The sequence below is a fragment of the Rhinolophus hipposideros genome (assembly GCF_964194185.1).
Source record: "Rhinolophus hipposideros genome assembly, chromosome: 16".
Taxonomy (NCBI): Eukaryota; Metazoa; Chordata; class Mammalia; order Chiroptera; family Rhinolophidae; genus Rhinolophus; species Rhinolophus hipposideros.
Genome location: NC_138062.1, coordinates 56,581,837 through 56,605,226, shown reverse-complemented (window position 1 = coordinate 56,605,226; position 23,390 = coordinate 56,581,837). Strand labels below are relative to the sequence as shown.

Genomic DNA, 23,390 nt, shown 5'->3' with positions numbered 1-23,390 from the left:
GTTATTGGACTGGGCTCTAATCTAATAGGACTGATAAGAAGAGGGTGTGTGGACACAGACACGCACAGAGGGAAGACCACGTGAGGACACAGGGAGAAGACGGCATCTATCGGCCCAGGAGAGAGGCCTCAGGAGAGACCGACTGTCGACACCTTGATCTTGGACTTCCAGCCTCCAGAACTGGGAGACAGTAAGCGTTTGTTGTTTAAGCCACTGAGACCGTGGTATTTTGTATGACAGCCCCAGCAAACGAATACAATGAAACTACTTCTATGTGCCAAAAAAGGCAGTCCTCGGAGCTCACAGAATATACTGTCCCCTTATTTGGACTGTATCTTCCTGAGGTCCCTGTCCTTCCAGAACCTTCTGCTTTCTCTGAGGCTTAGGCCTGGACGCCCATCTCCTCTGTTCTCTAGATTCTTGAAGACCTACTTCCCTCAAATTCTGGTGCCTGTGTGTCTGGGGGCCCTGTGTTTACAGAGCAAATATGATGATTATTCCTTTCTTCTTGAAGCTTCTGCACTTGCACATCCTGTTCTAGTTCTACTTCTGAGGTCTGGGGTAACAGTTCCGCTAGCTGTTTCTTCTGACCCTTGTGAGATGCGATGATAACTAAAACCACTCAGGGAACTGAGTTTCTGCAGAAATTTGCAGAGGGACAGCAAACATGAGCATCCACTCCAAGAACAGAAAAGCAAGTTATTACATGTTCACGCAACAGCAGGCCACACACGTTCAAAAGAGCATGACCAACATCCAACCATTGACAAGGAAGGATTTCAAGAAATATTTCTTATTTGTTAGGGTGCAATTGGGAAACTGTACCGGTTTTGTTATTTCATTTTTCTTTTTAAGGAAGTATAGCTCTAGGTGCGTTTCTTAGCTTTTTAAGGTCAAATGTCATTGTGCAACGAGATCAGCTCTCTATGAAAGCAGATGTAAGAGATCACATTTCAGTGGAGAAACTCAAAAAGCATTTAACTTTGCTCCTTTATGCCGAATAAAATCGGCAGAATGCTGCATATTCTTTATTCTGGATCCAATTTTATCAACTTTGTCAAAGAGTGATTTTTGTACAACATACTGTTTCCTTTCACAGTGTGAAAATTGATGTGTTGCGACAATCGGGATACAGAACATTTCCATCATCCCCCTCAGTTTCCTCAAGCCCTTTGTAATCCATCCCTCCCTCCACTCCTGGCCCTGGGCAGCCATTGGAAGCTTGCGTCTGATTTCCTCTGGTCCTCAAGCCAGGTGCCTTTTCCCTTGGTTGATTTGCTTTGTATTTTTCCCCTGTAATAAGTCATAGCTGTGAGGATGGCTATACGCTGAGTTCTGGGAATCCTCCTAGGGCATCATTAAACCTGGGGATGGTCCGAGGGGACCACAGACCAACCCCTCTGTCTGCTTTCTGGGAGTCTCAGGAGCCTGCGATAACTATGAATCCTATGGAAGAAGTCTCTCCACTCCTCAGTAACTGCTTCCCTCCCAGGCCCCTCTCCCTTCTTTCCAGCAGGAGGGCAGCTGATGCTCTCAAATTTCTGGTCTTCTTTCTCCAGGCAGGGAGGTTTGGCAGATCAGGAGATGTATCGGTTTCTCTCTTTTTCCTCATTTATTTGTTCATTTTCTAGGATACGACAGCCAACAAAACTCCTTCCCTGTACCCAGATGCTTCCAGTCTTTGGAAGGAAACAGACATCCAAGCCAGCATAGATCATCCTGAGTGTTGGTATGGGGGAAGCACAGCACCTATCCCTGATGGAGGTAATATTTACACTGGAAGGCTTCCTGGTGGAGGTGATATTTACACTGAAAAGATGCATTGGATTTAAGGTGAGTACCCATGTCAGACCTGGGGTCTAGAGGCAGCTAAATGTTCAATGTCTGGGAGGGGTTCTTAGGCATCCCCTGGAAGTAGACCCTGCTACAAGGATTGTTCTACACAAGGTTTATTGTGGGAAGGTTTTAGCAGAAAGGAGTGAGGGAAACAGGGCAGGATAGAGGCAGGGGCTCAGCCTGATCCCATGGGTATGCCTGGAACCTGAATAACATCACTGAGTTGATCTCTCCTTGGGACAAGGACTGGCCTTTTGCCCCTCTGTGACCATCTGTTGTTGTCGGCTGTGGGCTGAATCTGAGTGCTTATGCAGCTAGTGGACTAGAGGGTGGTTCTCTAGAGAAGGGAAAGCTGTGAGCTGTTAGCAAGCAACATTCAGAGCTGCCAGGGGATGGGTGCTTCAGGCTGGACAGGGCATCAACAGGGGCTTTGGTTAGCCTAGGATGACTGCGGCTTTGTGGGGCGGGCATGAGGAGCAATGAGGCCAGAAGGGGAGACCAGGGTTTTGAATGCTGTTTTAATGAGCCTGGACTTAATCCTAAGGTAATAGGGAGACATTGGGAGGGTTTAGAGCCTAGGAGGGACACGGTCAAGTTGAATAGGTCTGCTCTGGATTTCCCCCACATTCAGCATGAGGATGAAGGATGTTTCTGGAGCTCCTCCAGGCTGACTTCTTTAATCTTGAGTGTCCCTAGATTTCTCCTTTGCCGATAAAGTCACAAGGGGGATAGGATTCTGCAAGCAATTGTGCATTTTCTCTACCCCATTCTTCCCTTTCTTCTCCCATAACGCCTGCCCTTGTCCCTGCAGGATCTCTGCTGACCAGATCTTCTCCTGGGTTTGAAGGGTGACTGGCATCCTCAATCACTCACCAGGACCCCAGCCTCCATCTGTGGTAGATAAAATAATGAGGTCCCCCCACCCCAAATTGTCTACATCATAATCCCCAGAACCGGTGAATACATAACCTTACGTGGTGAAAGCAACTTTGCAGATGGCACTAAGTGAAGGATCTTGAGATAGGCAGATTATTCTGGATTATCCAAGTAGGTCTAATGTAATCACAAGGGGCTTTTTAAGAAGGAGGCAGGAGGGTCAGAGAGAGCGAGAGCATGAGAGGGGGAGAATGAGAGCGATTGATCAAGATATCTATCATCTATCTGTCCATCCATACATCTGTCTGCTATCTATCTATCTATCTGTCTGTCTGTCTGTCTGTCTGTCTGTCTGTCTGTCTATCTATCTGTCTATCATCGAGAAAGAGAGAGAGAGAGAGAGAGAGAGAGAGAGAGAGAGAGAGAGGTTTAATGATGCTACATTGCATACATGGCAGGCTTTGATGATGAAGGAAGGGGTCTTGAGCCAGGCTGTGTGGATGCCTCCAGAAGCTGGAAAAGACAAGGAATGGATTTTCTTCTAGAGCCTCCAGAAGTAACGCAGCCCTGTTGACATCTTGATTTCAGCCCCATTAGCCTCACTCGGGACGCTCACTTACAGAGCTGTAATATAATCAATTAATGTCCTTTCAAGCCTCTGAGTTTGTGACTTCTCCTATGAGTAGCCATGACCATTTAGCATAGCGGGTAATACTGATGACAATGCTAACTAACGTATATTGAGCGTTCAATTTGTGCCCAGTAGGATTTTTAGGATTTTTATCACATTAAACTTCAAACCCTAAGAAATTATTGTTATCCTGTTTTACCGATGGGGAAAATTGCTTTTGGTGGTTATCTCTTACTATGTAACAACTTAACTCTAAAAAACTTAACGGCTTTAAATAACAATTTAAAACATTTTCTTGTAGTTTCCAGGGTCAGGAACCTTAGGTGGCTTAGCTAGATGGTTCTGTGTCAGGGTCTCTCTTGAGGTGACAGACAAGATACTGTCTGGAGACCTCAGTTCCCACATGTGGGCTTCTTCATAGCGCGGTGTGAGTGCCCTTCCAACATAGTGACTAGCTTCCCCCTCCCCCACCATGAATGATCCTGGAAAGAGAAAGCAAGGAGGAAGCCACAATGACTCTTGTGACCTCAGATGTCCCAGGTGCCACAATCTCTGATGTCACATCTTCCTTTTACTGTTGATTAGAAGCAAATCACTAAGTCCAGCGCACACTCAAGGAGAGAGAATTTGCGCTCCCCCTCCTGAAGGGAGGAGGATCAAAGAATTTGCGCACATATGTTAAAATTACTGCGTTGGTCTGTCTGCCTCACTCCTGGATGCACTGAGCAAGGACTACTGAAGAAAGTAAAAGCCCCAGCAGCCGCTCCCACTTTGCAGCATCAGCACACATGACTGCGTCCCCTACGCAGTGATCCTTTGAGATGGGAGATGTTGTCGCCATTCTCCAGATGGAGAAACTGAGGCCCAGAGAGGCAAGCCATCACCCAAGGTCACTTTGGAAATACCTTGCAGACTTCAGGATTTGATTCTAGGTCTGTCTGATCCCAGCACCTGTTGCCATAATAGCAACACGTGCTTTTCCTGTGTGCCAGGCTCTGTTCTAGGCCCGTCACATACATCCACTCCTCAGATGCTCATGGAAGCCCAGTGAATTAGATCCTACTAATTATTGAGCCCACTTTATAGAAGGAAATGTTGAGACAGAGAGAGATTAAGAACTTGTCCAGGATCCTACATGACTAGCAAGTGGTGGAGATGGGATTCGAACCCCATCTGCCCCAGGGAGGGGGGCGATCTTATTCCAGAGTCTGCAATTACCCTCCAGAGTTTCTCTTAAACATAGCACAGCTCTTTTTATCCTTCTTGGTGTAGTATGCTGTATTTTCACACTGACTCTTCACTGCAGTGTCACTGGGCAGGGCCCCTTGATGCACCAACAGAACACATTAATGAATCTTTCTCAGCGATCATAACTCTAAGGTGGGTATTCTGCCTTGCGGAGAGCAAAGGGAGAAGGCAAAGCAAGAAAGTGGGGGTTTTCTTCCCCAGAACATAGAGCTTGTCTTTGCACCTTGTTTCTAGCTTGTAGCAGATGCTCTTGGTACCTCTCCACACGCATGACACTCAACCCCTCAGGGCACACGAGACTGACATCTGTGTCTGGAGTCTGTGCTGTCTGCATGGCGACCAGGCCTGAGGTGCCATGGGTTGATGCAAGGCTCAGTGCGTGACTGACAGTAGCTGGTGGATAAATACTCCAGCTCCCTGGCCCCTCAGTTGGGATAACTCTGAAGGGTGGCTCTATGCCATCTTTCAGAAGTGCCCAGTGAGGTTAAGCTCCAGGTTCTCACCATATAACGTGCTTGATAACACCCACCGTGGGCTCGTTCCCTGCCGTCTCTCACTTCTCCTCTCCTCAGCTGGAATTTTCTGGGGTCACCTCCCTGAGAAGCTACTTTCACTAGAATCTTTGTCTCTGCATCTGCTTCCGGAGACCTTAATAAAGGCATTCCTAGACCTCCACATGAATGAGATTGTGCTTGTGTGTGTGCATGTGTGTGTGTACACATGTGTATGTGCATGCATGTGTGTATGTGTGTATGTGTGTGCATGCATGTGTGTGTGTATGTGCGTGCGTGCATGTGTGCATGTGTGTGAGCATATGTGGGTGTTGGGTTAGGGGGCTGTGAATGTGGTGGGACTGTTGCTTTGCACAGTGGTGATGAGGATGAGGCTATCAGATATAGTGGAAGAGGAGATGATTCACTCTTTAGACCCAGGCAGAGGGTACTTGTGGGGACAGAGCCCCAGAGAGCAGTTTCCAGGCTCTCGGCTTCACGTGGAAAGGTGCTGGCTCAGGTGGTAGATGGCCATCAACTGTGACTGGTTGGCCATCAGCTGTTACCAGTTAGCCATTAGCCACTAATATTACTACCGTGGCTACACTAGGGGGCAGAGAAGTAGCTGGCGGATTGTGGCTGGCAAGTGGGGTTAGCAATCCTGGATGGCAGGTTGCGGATCATGTAGATCCTACTTCTTGTGTCTCGCCCGGCTGCCAGCGAGACTGGGGTGCAGGAAGACCCCTAGTTGGGGTACACAAAAGTGTCTCGGCCAGCTGCCATCGAGAATATAGTGGTACAACTCCCCTATCTATGGCTCCGTGGGTGTTCCTTTTTGGCCTCACCATGTCCTGCGTTCTTATGTGGGGAGCGGGACCAGAGACCCTGCATGACAGTGCTGGATTCAAACCTCGGGTCCTCCCAGTAACCTCCCAGTACAAGTCACATGTTCTCTCCAAGCCTCAGTTTCCTTTTTATTTTATTTTTGTAAAATAGGTGAGGGGTTGAAATTTCTGCTTTACAATGTTGACATGACGATGTATTTTAAATTTAGTCAGCAGTATGTCTAGCACAATGCCTGGTACGTGATGGTGGAGATGGTTAGTTTTAGGACAGGCTGAGAAGATGCCCTCGAAGTTGGGGCTTGCTTCATGGGGGACAGGTGATGGAAGCTCTCTTACTATGGAGTGCAATGAAAGGTGATTGGGAGACAAATGTTGAAGGAGAAGGAAAAAAGAGAACAGGAGGGAAGGAGAGAGAAGGAGAGAGTGGCAGCGGCCAGCCAACTTCTCTTTACTGGGGGAAAGGAGAAAATTAGGGGTTTGCCATGTTGTCACCATTTAGTAGCAGCTGCTCAGCACAAATGCCCGTAGTGCTCTGGCAGCAATTAAGCAATTCTGGTTCCTCCCCTCCCCTTTCCTGACACCCTGTTTCTTGAAAACCCTGTGAACAAAGAAAGGTTCTCCTCTTTGAATGACAGAAACAGCATGATGTGGACTTGCAGCTTGCTCCTCTTCTGGGGTGAGTGAGAAGTGGAACGGGGCAGCTGGGGAAGGCCTGCCCTGGAAATAGACGGTAGGGACAAGGGAGGGCCACCAGCTGTCCAGCCGAGAGCTTGTAATTCTAGGCTGGACACTGTGAACACCTTCACTGAGGGAACTTTGATGAAAATCACTCAGCTCCAGGAATTCCATCTGTCAGGGCAGAATTTCCTTACGGTCGTTCATTTGATGTGTGTTTTCTGAGCACCTTCTACTTGCCAAGTGCTGTTCTAGGCAGAGGACAGAGCACCGAACACAAAGACAAGGTCCCTTTGTCACAGGGCTAACATCCCAGTGAGAAGGAGCAGTTGCAGCAATCACCCACTTATGTCCTCAAATAGAGAAAGTATTTGATCTTCATAAAGTTCCTGATGTTGGGTCATTAATAGCCCCATTTTATGAAGGCGAAAACTAAGGCCAAAAAGGTTAAATAAAGTACCCAAGACCACTTAGCTAGTAAGGGGTCAAGTCAGGATTTAAAAGCAGGCCCCGGAGTCTGGATGCTGTTTAACTACTCTATGTTGCTCTACATAATACAGGAAAGTATTTCAGGTAGTAATAAGACCCTGAGTGAAGGTGTTAAAGAGTGCGACTGGGGATTAGATTGAAGGAGGAGGTCAGGGTGGACAGTGACGATGAGGTGATATTTGTGCTGAGACCTGAGCAGCGAGATGGCGCCTTCCTGCCTGTTCTCTTATTTCTCTTTCTTCAGGCGTCGGTTTGTCTTGATCTCATTTATCTTGTACGCTGTGTTCTCTTTCATATGTCTTGTGAGTTTTGGTCATTGGTTCCAATCTAAGAATGGGGGACCTTTTTCTAAGCAACGAGGTGGGTTTCCTCTGCTGTTTTTGGAGGAAAACCGTATTTCCTCCTTACTTTATGGAGGAGGAAACAGGCACAAAGAGATTTGTAAGACATACTGTTAAGTGACAACACGAGTGGCAGTAGAACAGAGGTGTCCAACAGGACTTTTTATACAAATGTCCTAGGTCTATAGTGGCCACTAGTCACATGAAATATGGCTCATGTGACCAAGGAATGGACTGTTCCATTTTGTTTAATTTTAATAACTTTAAGTTATATAGCCTCGTATGCCTCGTAGCTACTGTATTGGAGAGCACAGTAGACTGTATGATGCATTATCTCATTTGCGTGAAGAAAATTATGTAAACTTATACATTGATTTATTTTCATACTATATTTATGTGACTGACTGAATTTATGAATAGGACCTATCCTTGAAGTGTTCACTCTTTCTTTTTAATTTTTATTGGGGAGTGGAGGGCTCAGTTGTGGAGGGCGCAGCTCAGCTCCAAGTCCAGATGCCGTTTTCAATCTTCAGTTGCAGGGGGCGCAGCCCACCATCCATATGGAAATCGAACTGGCAACCCTGTCGTTCAGAGCTTGCGCTTTAACCAACTGAGCCACCTGGCAACCCCAAAAGGTTCACTCTAAAGCTTCTGCCCCCCCTTTTTCACCTCCCCCCTCCACACTCCGGTTCAAGCTGTGGTTTCTCAGTCTAGTTGTGTAGGACACAGCTCCCTGGCCCATGCTGGTGTTATGAGCCTTGTGCTCTCCCAGCTGAGATAGTTGGTTGCCAGTCATAGGTTGGCCACTCACAGCAGTAGCCCACGGCAGCACATGGCAGCCCACGATGTTTGCCGGTCACTCACGCCAACCCCCGGCCGCTCACAGCGGCCCAGCTCCAGGGAGAGCTGTTGTTCACAATCTTAGCTGTAGAGGGCCAGCTAATGGCCCATGTGGGAATCAAACCCACGATCTCAGCGTTAGGAGCACAGCGCTCCAACCACCTGAGCCACCGGGCCAGCCCCACTCTTAAACTTTTGACAGTGGTTACCGCTGGGTATCAGGATAGGACATGGGGAAACCTTCACTTTTGATTTTACATACTTCCACATCACTTGAATTTTTTTCACAAGGAGCAATTATTACCTTCTTCAAAAAAAGATAAAAATGAATGAAACAAAAATGCACACACATGAGGATTAGCTTCTGCTTTTGGTTAGTTTCCATAGAATTCAGCCTGATCCCACAGGGTGCTCTGGGGTGTGAGCTGCCCCGAGGGTCTATCCCGCTCAGAGGCAAAGGGGCAGGCTGGGCTGTTGTACCCCTGCCTGACATTCATGCTTCTAGGCCAGAGAAACAGCCGGGGGGTGGGTGCTCCAACCTGGAAGAGCGGTGGGAGGGTGGTGTCAAGAGTGGCTACCCTCCCACCCCTGCTGAGCTGGCAAGGTGGAAAGAACTCCTGAGCTGATGTAGGTAGATCCCCGTGAAGAGACTGCGTTTTCCTCTTCACATACCCACTCCTGTTTTCATCACTTGCCACCATAATCACTGGTACTTAGAAAGGTGGGGACAGGCTGGTGGAGGGGTGGCTCCCGGACACATCTCAAAGGCACCTGACAACTTCTCTTTCCTCTGTTTGTAGGTTGGCTGCCCTGGTTGACTCAGGCGAAATCTGGTAAGAGACTCCCCTGATTGAAGGCAGTTAGACCATCGCACCTCTGTCTCTCAGTTTTGTCATCTGATTAATGGGTATTGTGATGACCCCCCACCTACTGGGATAGTTGTGAAGATTCAACTCCATGTGGAGTTAAGAAGGAGGCTCTGGAGTCACGCTTCCTGGGTTTGAGTCTTGGCTCACTGCTGTGGGGACCTCAGGTGTTTTAGTAAATTCCCGGGATTTCAGTTCCATGAGGGTTTTGATGAGGAATCAAGGAGGTGAAATAGAGGCAGTGACAAGAATGGTACTTGGAACACAGAGAGTGCTCAATTCCAATAGTGCCCCCTCTTCCTCCTTCCCTCCTCCTCCTCTTACCCTTCCCCTGTCTCCCCTCTTCCTCCCCCTCCCCCCATTCCCTCTCCACCTTCCCCCACCCACTACCCTCTTTTTCCTCTTCCTCCTCTTCCTTAGAGAAACACAAGTTATCTGGTTTTTATTGGCTGGGCTGCAGCTGGGCCAAAGCTTGTAGCCAGTGAGGGGGTACCATCAGGACAATGACCAGGACCCCTGGACTCCTTCCCAGCATTCGTCCATTCTTCTTTGCCTTCTCTTGCATTCGGATTTGTGGTGTGACCTGGGGCAGGTTACATCTACAAAATGGAGTCATAACACTTACCGTGAAATTGGGTGACGGACTGTCCTGGCTTGCCCTAGACTGTCGATGGTTTCCTGAGATGCTGGTTGTTGAGTGCTAACACCAAGAAAGTCCTGGGAAAAGTAGGATGACTTGGTCCCCTCACCTTGAAGCATTATCATGGGGACTGAAGACAATGCATGGAAAGGACCTATGAAATGGAAGTTCTAGTTATATTTTTAAAAGTTTCTTTGCCTCTCTGAGTCTCATTTTCTGTCAGGTCAATTAAGTAACCATCTGTTAAGTTGTTTTGCTCATGATTCAGCATCGTGTGTGTGTCTCAGATGGACTATTGAAGTGGCTTCCATCCTGGTCTCCCAGCTCTTTGCCCTTCCAGCAGCCATCAGAGGGCGCCTGTGATCACCAGAGTCAGGTCCCATCCCTCTGCTCACAAGCCCTCCAGGGCTCCCACCTCCCTCTGGGTAAAAGCCCAAGTCCCCCCCACCTCTCACAAGACCCTAGATAACCTGTCCCCATCCCCTTCCTGCCCTCATCTCCTCCCTCTCTTCCCTTCGCTCACTCGGGCCTCCTTGTTCCTTCAACACATCAGGTACAGTCCTGTCTCAGGACCTTTGCACATGCTGTGCCTTCTGTGCTCTTGCTCTACATATACACATGGCTTGCTTCCTCACCTTTATGTTTTAGCTCATGTATCTTCTTCTCAGACCACCCTATTTTTGACATTGTATCCCTTACCCCAAGCTCTCCAGGATTATCAGCTCTGTGAAGGTGGGGAATTTTTTGTCTTTTTCCACTGCTGAATCCACCAAGCTCAGAAGAGTCCTGGCATATGGCAGGGGTTGGTATTAGGGTTTTCCAGAGAAACAGAACCAATACGATGAATATCTACATATCTACATCTACATACTGTATATTCATATATGTAAAGATTTATTAATAAGCAGTTGGCTCACATGATTATGGAGGGTGGCAAATCTCAAGATCTGCAGGGTGAGGTGCAAAGATCCTCAGATGGGAAAGGATTTAGGAAACTTAGTGAAGGTGAGCGTGGCTGATGGGACAGCGCAGGAAATGATCAGGAGAGATTGGCAGGTACCCAGTCACAGGGGGGTTGGTTGTTGTCCTGGTTTGGGGTGGTCTTGTGCTGTGGGAGACTGAGCAAGAGGAAGAAAGTACTGGGCAGCTCAGAGTTGGGAGATCGCAAGTGATAAAGTACCAGAAGTCTGCAACAACAAAAAAATGTTGCCTTTGCAGATGAAAGAGGAAGCTAGAAATGAGAAGAAAGATACAATTTGAGTGCAGGCAGGCATGGGAAATAAAGAAGACAGAGCCTCAAGACGCTAATCGTGATAATTCATGTCTTTATGGCACTTTCTATAAAGAGCTTTCCCATGATATCCCATCCTACCAATGGATGTTGACAATATCATTGACTCCTCTCTTTCTTTCATACCCCTCCCCCCATCCAACCCATTGGCAAATCCTGTTAGCATTACCTTCAGAATAAATCCAGAATCTCACACTTTCCACTGCTCCCACCCGGGTAGCCACCATCATCGCTCACCTGGGCAAGTGCAGATGGTTCCTCCCTTGTCATCCTGCCTCTGACCCTGACAGTTCTTCCCCACCAGTGGCTGGAGGATCACGTTAAACCTAAGTCCCTCCTCTACACTCTCCCATGGCTCCCATCTCTCTCTGATGAAAAGCTGATGTCTTACAATGGTCTAGCAGATCTTACGTGATCTGGCTGCGTCACTTCCTTTGACTCTTTTTTTTTTTTAATTGGGGAAGTGGAACAGGACTTTATTGGGGAACAGTGTGTTTTCCCCAGGACCCATCAGCAGCTCCAAGTCACGTTGTTGTCCTTTCAATCTTAGTTGTGGAGGGTGCAGCTCAGCTCCAGGTCCAGTTGCCGTTGTTCAGTCTTAGTTGCAGGGGGCAAACTGGCAACCTTGTGGTTGAGTTCATGCGCTCCAACCAACTGAGCCATCAAGCCGCCCCTCGGCAGCTCGGCGGCAGCTCAGCTCAAGGTGCTGTGTTCAATCTCAGTTGCAGGGGGCGCAGCCCACCATCCTTTGTGGGAGTCGAACTGGCAACCTTGTTGTGGAGAGCACGGAGCTCCAACCAACTGAGCCATCTGGCCACCCGGGAGCTCAGTGGCAGCTCGTTATCTTCATTCTAGTTGTGGAGGGTGCAGCTCCCTGGCCCATGTGGGAATCGAACCGGCAACCCTGTTGCCCAGAGCTCACGCTCTAACCAACTGTGCCACCCGTCTGCCCCCCTCCTCTGACTCTTGCCTCATCCGCTCTGCTTCAACAATACCAGCCTCCTTGTAATTCAATGAAATCACCAGGCATCATCCTGTCTCAGGGATTTTGCACTAGTTTGCTCTGCCTTAAATAGCTTCATAGCTCACTCACTCACTTCCCTCAGGTCTTTGCTCAGATGGGACCTTCTCAGTGAGGTCTTTATGACTGAGCAATGGCTATGTACCAGGCACTGTTCTGTGCACTCAGGACACAGCAGTAAATAAGACGGACACAAATAGCTGCCTTGTGGGAGCTCACAGTCCATAAGGGTGATAGACTTGAAATAACCAATTCCAAAGGCTTTTCCATAGAATAGTCTGAGAAACTGCCTGAAAATATATTCCATTTCCAGTCAGACTTACTTCTTCTCATGTAGCAGTAGTGATAATCATGCACTTTGGGGTTTGGCAGGCCTGGCAGTGCCATTTACCATCTGTGTCCTTGGGCAAGTCACTTAACCTCTGTGAGCCTCAGTTTTCCATATCCGTACAATGGGAATTGTATCAGTTTCCTATTGCTGCTGTAATAAATGACCACAAACTTGGTGGCTTACAGCAACAAAAACATTATCTTACAGTTCTGAAAGTCAGAAGTCCGAAATGCGACCCATTGGGCTGAAATCAAGGTGTTGGCAGGGCTGTGTTGCTTTCTGGAGGTTCTAGGGGAGAATCTGTTATTGCCTTTTCCAACTTCTAAAAGTTAAGTATATTCCTTGTTGCATGTCCCCCTTCCTCCATCATCACAGACAGCAATGACTGGTCAAGTCTTTCTTGCATTGCCTCACTTTGATTCTGCCTCTCCTAGCTTTATCTTTCACTTAAAAAGACCCCTGTACATTGGCTCCTCCTGGAAAATCCAGGATGACCTCTCCATCTCAAAATCAGCTGATTAGCAATCTTAATTCTATCAGCAACCTTAATTCCCCCTTCCTGTGTAACATAGCATATTCGTGTGGTCCAGGGATTGGTACATGGTCATCTTTGGCGGAGCCATTATTCTGCTGACCATAGGAATGAGAGTATCAAATGAGTGTCTTCCTTAGCACCTGAGAGCCTGCTCCTACCTGTAACTTTGTCTTCCTGGAGCTCACAGTGTGGGGGAGGAGATAATCATTGAAGAGCTAATCACACAAATGATGGAGCAATTGTAATTGTGGTGTCACAGGAGCACAGGAAGCTTTGGGTAGTCATGGAAGGCTTCTTGGAAGAAATGACATTTAGCCAAGGCCTGAAGAATGGGGAGGGGCGAGCCAGGGAGAGCAGAGGCAAAGAGACGGGCACATGCAAAGGCCCTGTGGTGGGAAGACTAGAAATGGAGACAGATATGAGATGAGGCTCAAAAATGTGGTTGGATCTGGTCACTGGGGACTTTTTGGGTCATGCTAAATAATTTGGATTTTATTTTATGTTAAAAAAGCTATTTATTAAAACATAGCTAATACAATATTATATTAGTTTCAGGTGTACACCATAGTTGTTCAACGTTTATATACCTGAAAAAATGATCACAATGATAAGTCCAGCAACCATCTAACACTGTGCCAGCTATCACAATATTATTGACTATATTCCCCATGCTGTACATTATGTCCCCATGTCTTATTTGTTTTATACCTAAAAATTTGGACCACTTATTCCCCTCTTTAAAAATTTTCAATTACAGTTGACATTCAGTATTATTTTATATTAATTTCAGGTGTACAGCATAGTGGTTAGACATTTATATAATTTAAGAAGTGATCCCCCGACTAGTCTAGTACCCACCTGGCACTATATATAGTTATTACACTATCAGTGACTATATTCCCTGTGCTTTACTTTATGTCAGTGTGACTATTTTGTAACTACCAATTTGTACTTCCTAATCCCTTCAGCTTTACACCCTTGCCTCCCAACCCCCTCCTATCACCCCCAAAATCTAGTGCCAATGACACCATACATAGTTATTGCAATATTATTGACTATATTCTTTATGCTAAACCCTCTATCCCTGTGACTACTTTGTAACAACCAATTTGTACTTTTTAATCCCTTCCCCTTTTTTTACCCATATCCCTAACCCCCTGCTATCTGGCAACCATCAAAATGTTTTCTGCATCTATGAGTTTATTTCTGTTTTGATTGTTTATTTTGTTCTTTACATCCCACATATAAGCAAAATCACATTGCATCTGTCTTTCTCTGTCTGACATACTCCACTCAGCACAATACCCTCCAGATTCAGCCATGTTGCCTCAGATGGCAAGAACCCATTCCCTTCCATGACCAAGCAGTATGCCGTTTGTATATATGTACCACCTCCTCTTTATCCATTCATCCGTTGATGGAGACCCATCCATTGATGAACATCTTGGTCATTGTAAACACTGCTGCAATGAACATATGGATGCAAATGTCCCCTTGAACTAGTGTTTTAGGTTTCTTTGGATAAATACCCAGAAGTGGGATTTCTGGGTCCTTCTTTGTCTCTTGTTATAGCCTTTGTTTTAAAGTCTATTTTGTCCGGTATAAGTATTGCTACCACAGCTTTTTCTGTTTTCATTTTCATGAAATATATTTTTTCATCCCTTTACTTTCTGTTTGTGTCTTTCAGTCATAAGTGAGTCTCTTGTAGGCAGCAGATGTAAGGGTTTTGTTTTCTTCTCTATTCAACCACCCTATGTCTTTTGATTGGAGCTTTTAATTCACTTACATTGAAAGTAATTGTTCAACACAATGGGATTTATAGATCATGTAATAAAGAATTGTACACCTGAAATCTATGTAACTTTACTAACAATTGTCACCCCAATAAACTTTAATTAAAAAAAAGAATCATGAAAGTAATTGTTCATAGTTATGCAGCTATTGCCATTTTATTGTTCATATATTTTTTATTTTTTTCCATCTTAAAGTAGTTCCTCTAACATTCATTGTAATACTGGTTTGGAGATGAACTCCTTTAGCTTTTTATTATCTGGGAAGCTCCTTATCTGTCATTCAATTTTAAATGGTAGCCTTGCTTGATACAGTAGTCTCGATGGTAGCTCCTTGCTTTTCATCACACTGAATATTTTATTCCAGTCCCTTCTGGCCTGCAAAGTTTTTGTTGAGAAATCATCTTATGGGAGCTCCCTTTTAAGTAACTAACTGCTTTTCTCTTGATGCTTTTAGAATTCTCTCTTTGTCTTTAACCTTTGCCATTTTTATTACAATGTGTCTTTGTGTTGGCCTGTTTGAGTTCATCTTGTTTTGGACTCTCTGTGCTTCCTGGGCTTGAATGTCTATTTCCTTCTCCAGGTTAGGAAATTTTTCAGTCATTATTTCTTCAAATAGGTTCTCAATCCCTTGCTTTCTCTCTTCTCTTTCTGGTACCCCTATGATGTGAATGTTGTTACATTTGATGTTGTCTCAGAGGTCTCTTAAACTATCCTCATTTTAAAAATTCTTTTTGCTGTTCCAATTGGATGTTTTCTGCTACCTTGTCTTCCAAATAGCTGATTGAATACTCTGCTTCATCTAGTTTGTTAGTGGTTCATTCTAGTGCATTCATTGTTTCAGTTATTGAATCCTTCACTTCTGACTGGTTCTTTTTTATGGTTTCTATGCCTCTTTTTATGCTTGCTATCTCTTTGTTGATATTCTCCTTGAGCATCCATATAACCATTGTTTTGAACTCTGTATCTGGTAGGTTGCTTGTCTTCATTTCATTTAGTTTTTTTTTTTTTTTTTTTTTTTGGAGACTTCTCCTGTTCTTTCATTTGGAATGCATTTCTTTGTTTCCTCATTTGGGCTGCCTTTTTGTGTTTGTTTCTATGTATTAGGTAGATCTGCTATGCCTCCCAGTCTTAGCTGGGTGGTATTATGTAGTAAGTGTCCTGTGGGGCCCTGGTACCTGGTCATCTGTTCTGGGTACTCCAGGAGTGTCCCTTGTGTGGGTTGTGTGTTCCCTTCTGTTATAATTGAGCCTGGATGGCTATTGGCACATCATTGAGTGGAATTGACCCACAGACTGATTGACTCTGGGGTTTGGCTATGTCCACAGCTTATGGGATACCGTGTAGGGGGCTTACCCCCACTGAGTGGAATTTGCCCCACCTAGCTCTGGTGCCTGTTGTGACTGCTTTTTGTATATGATGCTTGTGGGATTAATTGGGCAGTGCTCTGCTGTGGTCTGAAGCCAACCACCAAGTATGTTGGTTCTGGGGCCTCTTGGGAGGGGCTCCCGTGCAGGCCCAGGTCACCCACTGCCTGCAACTGGCTGGAGACTACCTGGTAAGAGCCACAAAGTGATCTGCACTTGTTTGATGCCTGTGCTAAACCTGGAGGTATGTGGGAGTTGCCACACTGTGAACTAAGGATGTCTGTCACCAGTACCCAGCCTGAAGTAGCTCCACAAAAAGCCAGAATTGCCCCAAGGGTTGCTGCCACATGCCATCTCCCTTCAGGGTCAGCGGCTGATAGCACTTCATGCAGTATGCAAGTTGGGTGAGGCAGGGTCTCAGGGAGTCACTAGAGTGGGAAGATTTGTGGTCACCAGGTTAAAGTAAATTCTTGTTTGGTGCCAGTGCTGAGCCTGGAACAACTCAGGAAATGTCTCAGAGCACACCAAGGCTCATTGCTGCCTTCTTGGGGCCTAGCAGACTCTAACAGTTTTCCAAAAAAGAGTACAATGTGGGAGGGGCTGACTGCTCACAGAGAAAGTGCCTCCAGCTTTGGGCAGTTGGGTGGGGCAGGGTCCAGATGGAGCTCACCAGACAAATTCAGATTCAGATTTGGCCACGGGCATGGTGAGAGGGTTCAACACAGGAAAGACGGTGCCTGCCTGTCAACTGCACAGGACGAGGACCCCTCATAGGGAAAATGGTGACTGTCCTCCAGCCCTCTCCTCAAATCCACACACCTCAGTCTGTCCCTCTTGAGTACCTCCAACACCCACCGAATCACCATCCCTCCACTGGAGCCCAGGATGAGTGGCTGTGAGTGAGTGTGTCTGTTCTCGGGGCATTTAAGAGGATGTCTGGGTTTCCTGCAGCCTTCCATCTGACCCAGATGGTCGGAATCCCCACTGCATTTTACGGCCAGATGTGGAGGCTCCTCTTCCCAGCACCAGTATGCTGTGCTGGGGAGCCTGATGTGGGGCTGGGGTCCTTTGCTTTTCTTGGGGGAACCTCCACAGCTGAGATATCCCTTCTGATTCTCAACCACCACACAGAGGTTTGGGGCCCATTCCGCATTTCCACCAGTCTCAACGTGGCTTCTTTATATTTTTAGTTACAGGACCTCTGTTTGGATAGACTTCAGATGGTTTTCCAGGTTTATTGTTCTGTAATTTATTTGTAATTTTAATGTGTTCATGGAAGGATGCATGCACAGTGTTTATCTATTCTGCCATTTTGAATCTTCCCCAGTAATTTGGATTTTGATTCTGAGGGCAACAGGGAGGGTTACATGGAGGAATGGGGGTGGATGATCAAATATGCATTTAGAGATGTTTGCAGGGGATATTGAGGATATAGGAATGTAGGAAGATCTGTACCAACCATAGCTGTGGAGATGGAGAGAAGTGGGTAGATGTCAAATGATATTTTGGAGGGAGAATCATTAGGGCAGGGACTCATTGGCTATGGGGGTGAAGGCTAAACAGGTAAACTGAGGTACAGAGAGGTGAAACCACTTGTCCGAGGACTAGATTGGCTAGAATGTATCTCAGGTCCCTCCCTGGACTTGCTGTTCTCCTGAGGATCCCAGGCAAGGCAAAGGCTACTGGTCCACAGACCAGTAGAAGTAGTGAGGGTCCAGGTCAGTGAGTCACATTTTCATGGGCCCACAAATCACCCGAGGATCTTGTTAAAATGCAGTTTCTGATTGAGTAGTTCTGGGGCAGGGCCTGAGAGTTTGCATTTCCATCAAACACTACTGGTGACACTGGCCCATGGACCACACTTTGAGAAGGAAGGGTCTAGCATCTTCAAGGTCTTTGATGAGCACTCTTGGTCATTGTATCAGTTTCCAAGGGCTGCTGTAACAAATTAAATAGAATGGATATTTATTCTCTCACAGTTCTGGAGGCCAGAAGTTCAAAATCAAGGTGCTTTCTCTGAAGAGTCTAGGGGATAATCTGTTCCAGGCATCTGTCCCAGGTTCCGGTGTTGCTGGCAATCTTTGGCCTTCCTTGGCTTGTAGACACGTCACACCAATCTCTGCCTTCGTTGTCACATGGTCTTCTTCCTATGTTTCTGTACCTCTACTCCTTTTTTTATAAGCACACCAATCATATCAGATTAGGGGACCATCCTACTCCAGTATGATCTTAACTTACATCTTAATGACATCTACAAAGATGTGACCTTCTAAATAAGGTCACATTATTAGGCACCAAGGTTTAAGACAACTGGAGGACACAATTCAACCGACAACAGTGACACCTTCACCCTCTCACACTGGGTTACCTTTGAGCCCCACTCTGACACTCTAATATAAGCTCTTCCTTCTATGCTTCCTAGATGTGAATGAGTGTGCGGACACCACCACATGCCCATCTCATGCCACTTGTACCCCCACTGTGGAAAGTTACTACTGCACTTGCAAAGGAGGCTTCCTATCTAGCAATGGACTGATGCAGTTCAAGGGCCCAGGAGTGGAATGCAAAGGTGAGTTCACACCCCCTCAAAATCCTTCATCATTTGATAGAAAATCAGGTGGAAACTGTCAGATGCAGGTACTTTGACTCTCTACCCAAACGCTATTTCCTTCCTTCCTTCCTTCCTTCCTTCCTTCCTTCCTTCCTTCCTTCCTTCCTTCCTTCTTTCTTTCTTTCTTTCTTTCTTTCTTTCTTTCTTTCTTTCTTTCTTTCTTCTCACCCCTACCTCCCTTTCTTTATCATTGAAATGATTCTTGGTCACTAAAGTTTCCAATGAGACTAGCATTGCAATGAAAATAAAAAATAAAAATCATGTCATTTTTTTCAATATCCAGAAATAACCGTTGATTTTATTTTGGGGACCCTCCTTCTTGTTGCCTCTCCATGCAGAAAATAAGAATTCTAACATTTTTTACGTGCTAGGCCCCGAGTGAAGGGCTTTAGGTGCATTTTCACATGAAATCCAGTGTAACAGTGAGATGCTCTCCATTGTACAGGTGAGGAAACTAAGGCTTAGAGAGCTGAAGTGACTTGTTTAGGGTCACTCAGTTGAACTGGAATTCAAACCCAGGTCTTCTGACACTAATGGCAGTCTCTCAAACACGTTACCTATTTGTCACACTCTAGTTGTGAGGTGTTGGAGAAATGTATTTAATCTTTCTAAGCCTCAGTGTTTCCATCTGTAAAATGTCTAAGAGCACCCATCACCAACAATAGTTGGGAAGATTAAGTGCAATAATGTTTGTAGTGTGTTAGGCACATGTGTTAGGCGCATGTGTAAGGTCCTGAGAGCTACTATTAACATAAATAATATAAACTCAAATAATTCCCAGATTGAGCTAAGTTGTTTGTCTGCCTTTCTTTTATTTAGGCCCCAATGCTCCTCTTTCTTTTTTTTAAATTAATTTATTTATTTATTAGTTTCAGGTGTACAAAACAAGGTAATACTTAGACGTTCATCATTTATATCCCTCATACTGTGAACCCCCCTCCCCCCATCCACTATCCCTCCGACCTCACACTGAACCATCACATTATATATATAAAATTATAGTTGGCATTCATTAATGTTTAGCTTCTGGTGTACAATGCCATAATCAGGTATCCACAGTATCCCTGAGGTGGTCTCCCAAATAGGACGCATGTGGTACATTTATACAATGGAGTATTACGCAGCCATAAAGAAGAAAGAAATCTTATCATTTGCAGCAACATGGATGGATCTAGAGAACATTATGTTAAGTGAAATAAGTCAGAAAGAGAAAGACAAGTACCATATGATCTCACTTATATATGGAATCTAAAGAAAAGACTATGTGAATGAACTAATCAGAGACAGTTTTGGGGACGCAGAGAAAAAACCGAGAGTGGTTAGATGGGTGTGTGGGAGGGGGTTGGGGATAAGGGGAAAGGTGAAGGGATTTGGAAGCAGCTGGTAACCACAAGATGGCCTCAGGGTTTTTTTGAAAATTAATTTGGGGAAGGTATTCTATAATGTTGTAAAGATTTTGTGGAGAAAAGGGAACGCTAGTGCACTGTTGGTGGGACTGCAGATTAGTGCAGCCACTATGGAAAACAATATGGAGGTATCTCAGGAATCTGAAAATGGAACTACCCTATGATCCAGTAATTCCACTCCTAGGCATCTACCCGGAGAATTCCAAAACTCCAATTCAAAAATCTGTATGCACTCCTATGTTTATTGCAGCACTTTACCCAATGCTCCTCTTGACAGCACAGATTTGTCTGTGCCTCTGACTAGGATCAGGGGTCTGCAAGCTTTTTCTGTACAGGGGCCAGATAATAAATATTTTGGAGGTTTTAGGCCGTATGATCACTGTCATAACTACTCAACACTCCAGCTCTTTTGCAAAAGCAGCCATAGATGATACATAAATGAATGGATGTGGCTGTGTTCCAATAAAACTTTATTTACACAAACAAGCGGTGAGCTGAATTTGACCTATGGGCAGTAGTTTGCTGAATGAGATAATTCATTCCTATCATTGTGGTTCCCAGGAAGCCCCAAACATCCTCCTTTGGGCTAGAGTTCATGGGATATTCAGTGAGCTCAGTTAGTGCTGGTGGGCACTGCTTTTTAAATTTGGGGTAAAATCAACATTCCTCATCTAGAAAATGATGGATACTACAGCCAAGATTCTGTCCACTCTGTCTTTGACCTCCAGTACAGTGCCTGATACATTATGAGTATTCAATAGATGTTTGTTGAATTGAGGAACATGTTACCTTATTCTTTATGTCAACTCCAAATTTAATCAGCCTGTTATTGATAGACATTTAGGTTGTTTCTAACGTTTTGCAACTTCAAGCAAATCTGGAATGAAGATCCCTGTGATCTTATCTTGGTGTACATTGTCAGCTCCAGATTTCTCTCTAGGAGAGGTCCAGTTTGCTGGGAGAGAGCTGTAAGAGACTTGGCTTGAAGTTTTATTTGCATGATAATTACATAGCAAGTGGTTATTTAGAGTGACTTGCCGGAGCAGGGCTGAAAGGGACTTAGGGAAGACCAACCCATGGTACCGTAACTGCATGATTCTATGGGAGCTTCTTTCATGAGTAAATTCCTAGAGATGGCTTTGCAAGGTATACTTTACTGGGTAACAGACCACCTGCAAACTTAGTGCATAAACCAACAACAATCACTTGTTTTGCTCATAAATGAATCTCCAGTTTGGGCTGAGTTTAGTGAGAATGGCTTGTCTCTGTCCCACATGGTGTCAGTTTAGTTGGCTCATGTGGGGGTTAGAGGATCCACTTTGAAGGGGACCCAGTCACATGGCTGGCAAGCTTGTGTCACATGGCTGGCTGTTGACTGGCTGCTTCACCAGGACTATGGGCTGTAGGTCTTAGTTACCCCCAAAGTGGGCTGCTTTGTCATGGCTGGTTGGGCTTCCTCACAATATGACAGCTAAATTCCAGGAATGAGCGTCTCAAGACAACAAGGTGGAAATGCATGATATTTTAATGACCTAATGTCACTTCCACGACAGTCACAAGCATGCTCAGATTCACGGGGAGGGTATAGGCCCCACTGCATGATGGAAGGAGTCCCAAATTCACATTGAATATGGAATTGTTACAACCATCTTTGGAAAATGCAAAAAGCTTTTACACAAAATGAGGCAAATTTGTAACTATGACTCTTTCTGTGTCCAGATGTAGATGAATGTTCTCAAAGACCCCAACAATGTGGTCCCAATTCAGTCTGCAAAAACCTGCCAGGGAGGTACAGATGCAGCTGCTCACCTGGTTTCTCTTCCCCCACTGGCGATAACTGGAGCCTGGGAAAGCCAGGTCATTTCTCCTGTACAGGTAATGTTTCCAGGCTCTATATGAGTCTTTGGTGGACAGCTACCATTGAGTTGGGAAAATGTGTTTCTAACCTTAGACAGCCAATTTTTTGTCTGCTCACTCTCCTTCACTGCTCCTCAGACATCGATGAATGCCTCAACAGTGGGGTCTGCCCAGAGCATTTTGAGTGTGTCAACTCTTTGGGAAGCTACAGTTGCCAGTGCCCAAATGGATTCATCATTAACAACGCCAGCTGTGAAGGTATAGAGAACCTGCTCTTTTTTATTCACCTACTTATGAAGAATCACTTCATTTGATGATCCTATGTAGTAGGGATGATGAGCCTCATTTTAGGAATCAGAAAATTGAGGCTAAGAGAGGTGAATTAATTTGCTCAAGGACACAGAGTTTTAAAGTGGAAAATGTGGGATTTGAATTCCTGTTGAGAGCCTCCTATGAGTTAAGCAGTGCGTCAGACAGTACTTGAGAGTGTGGGGCGGGGTGGGAACCTCTCTGTAGAGTGATCTTTCTCTCAGAGGACATTGGCCACATCCTGAGATGTTTTTGATTGTCACAGGTGGTGGTGGGGGTGGGGTTGTGTGTCCTACTGTCATCTAATGGGTAGAGGCCAAAGATGTGGCTAAACAGCCTACAATGCACAGGGCAGCCTCCCCACAATAAAACATTGTCTGACATGGGGGAAAGAATGTAACGGCCACCGTAACGAGAAGGCATCTTCAGACCTAAGAACTATGAAGGCAACTCCATAGAATATAACAGAATTTATTATGGGGTAATCTACTTACGGAAGATTGGGTCGGAATGGAACAGACCACCCAGCAGTTTTGTGCAGATTATTCTCCGCTACCAGACCCCTGATACTGTACTTTTTTATAGTACACTTGGTATTAATAATTGACAAGACAAAGGGGCAAAGCATGAAGTAGTACCATGGGCTGTACCTCCTGGTGGTCTTGTGATCAAGGATTGCTTATAATCAATATTATTATCAGTTGGATATTTATGTCGGTTGTCATGCCATTCCGGCCATTACTAACAAAAATACTTATGGCTACATTTTAAGGACACAGATAACCATCAATGAGAAGGCTTTGATGAGTTTGCTAAGGACAGTGAAGTTGGTCACTGCATGAAAACTAAAAATGAAATGAAATCCAGGCACAGAGATGGAGTTGGTTTTGTTCACAGCTGCATCTATAAAAACGATCCCGTCCCAAATGTCAGTAGTGCTAAGGGCGAGAAACTCTGTCCTAGGGAGACCCAAACTTCAGGACTTTCTCCTAAAAGGTATTTGAATTAAGACCTGAGAGTTAGCCGCAATCCTCCCTCCCCTTCCATATTAAATCAGTCATCCTGTCTTGGGGAGCTGACCTGCTAAATAGGCC

The 23,390-nt window shown here is 45.5% G+C and overlaps 1 protein-coding gene across 1 annotated transcript in view; it reads left to right on the top strand.

Moving 5' to 3' along the window:
- Positions 1 to 6,535: 6,535 nt before the first annotated feature.
- Positions 6,536 to 23,390, top strand: part of ADGRE1 (adhesion G protein-coupled receptor E1) — a 55,473-nt gene continuing 38,618 nt past the window's right edge. Inside the window, exons 1-5 of the mRNA XM_081076273.1 lie at positions 6,536 to 6,603; positions 9,073 to 9,105; positions 18,536 to 18,682; positions 21,850 to 22,005; positions 22,126 to 22,245. Of these exons, the coding sequence (XP_080932399.1) occupies positions 6,570 to 6,603; positions 9,073 to 9,105; positions 18,536 to 18,682; positions 21,850 to 22,005; positions 22,126 to 22,245 (490 nt within the window). The 5' untranslated portion in view covers positions 6,536 to 6,569. The remainder of the gene's footprint in view (positions 6,604 to 9,072; positions 9,106 to 18,535; positions 18,683 to 21,849; positions 22,006 to 22,125; positions 22,246 to 23,390) is intronic.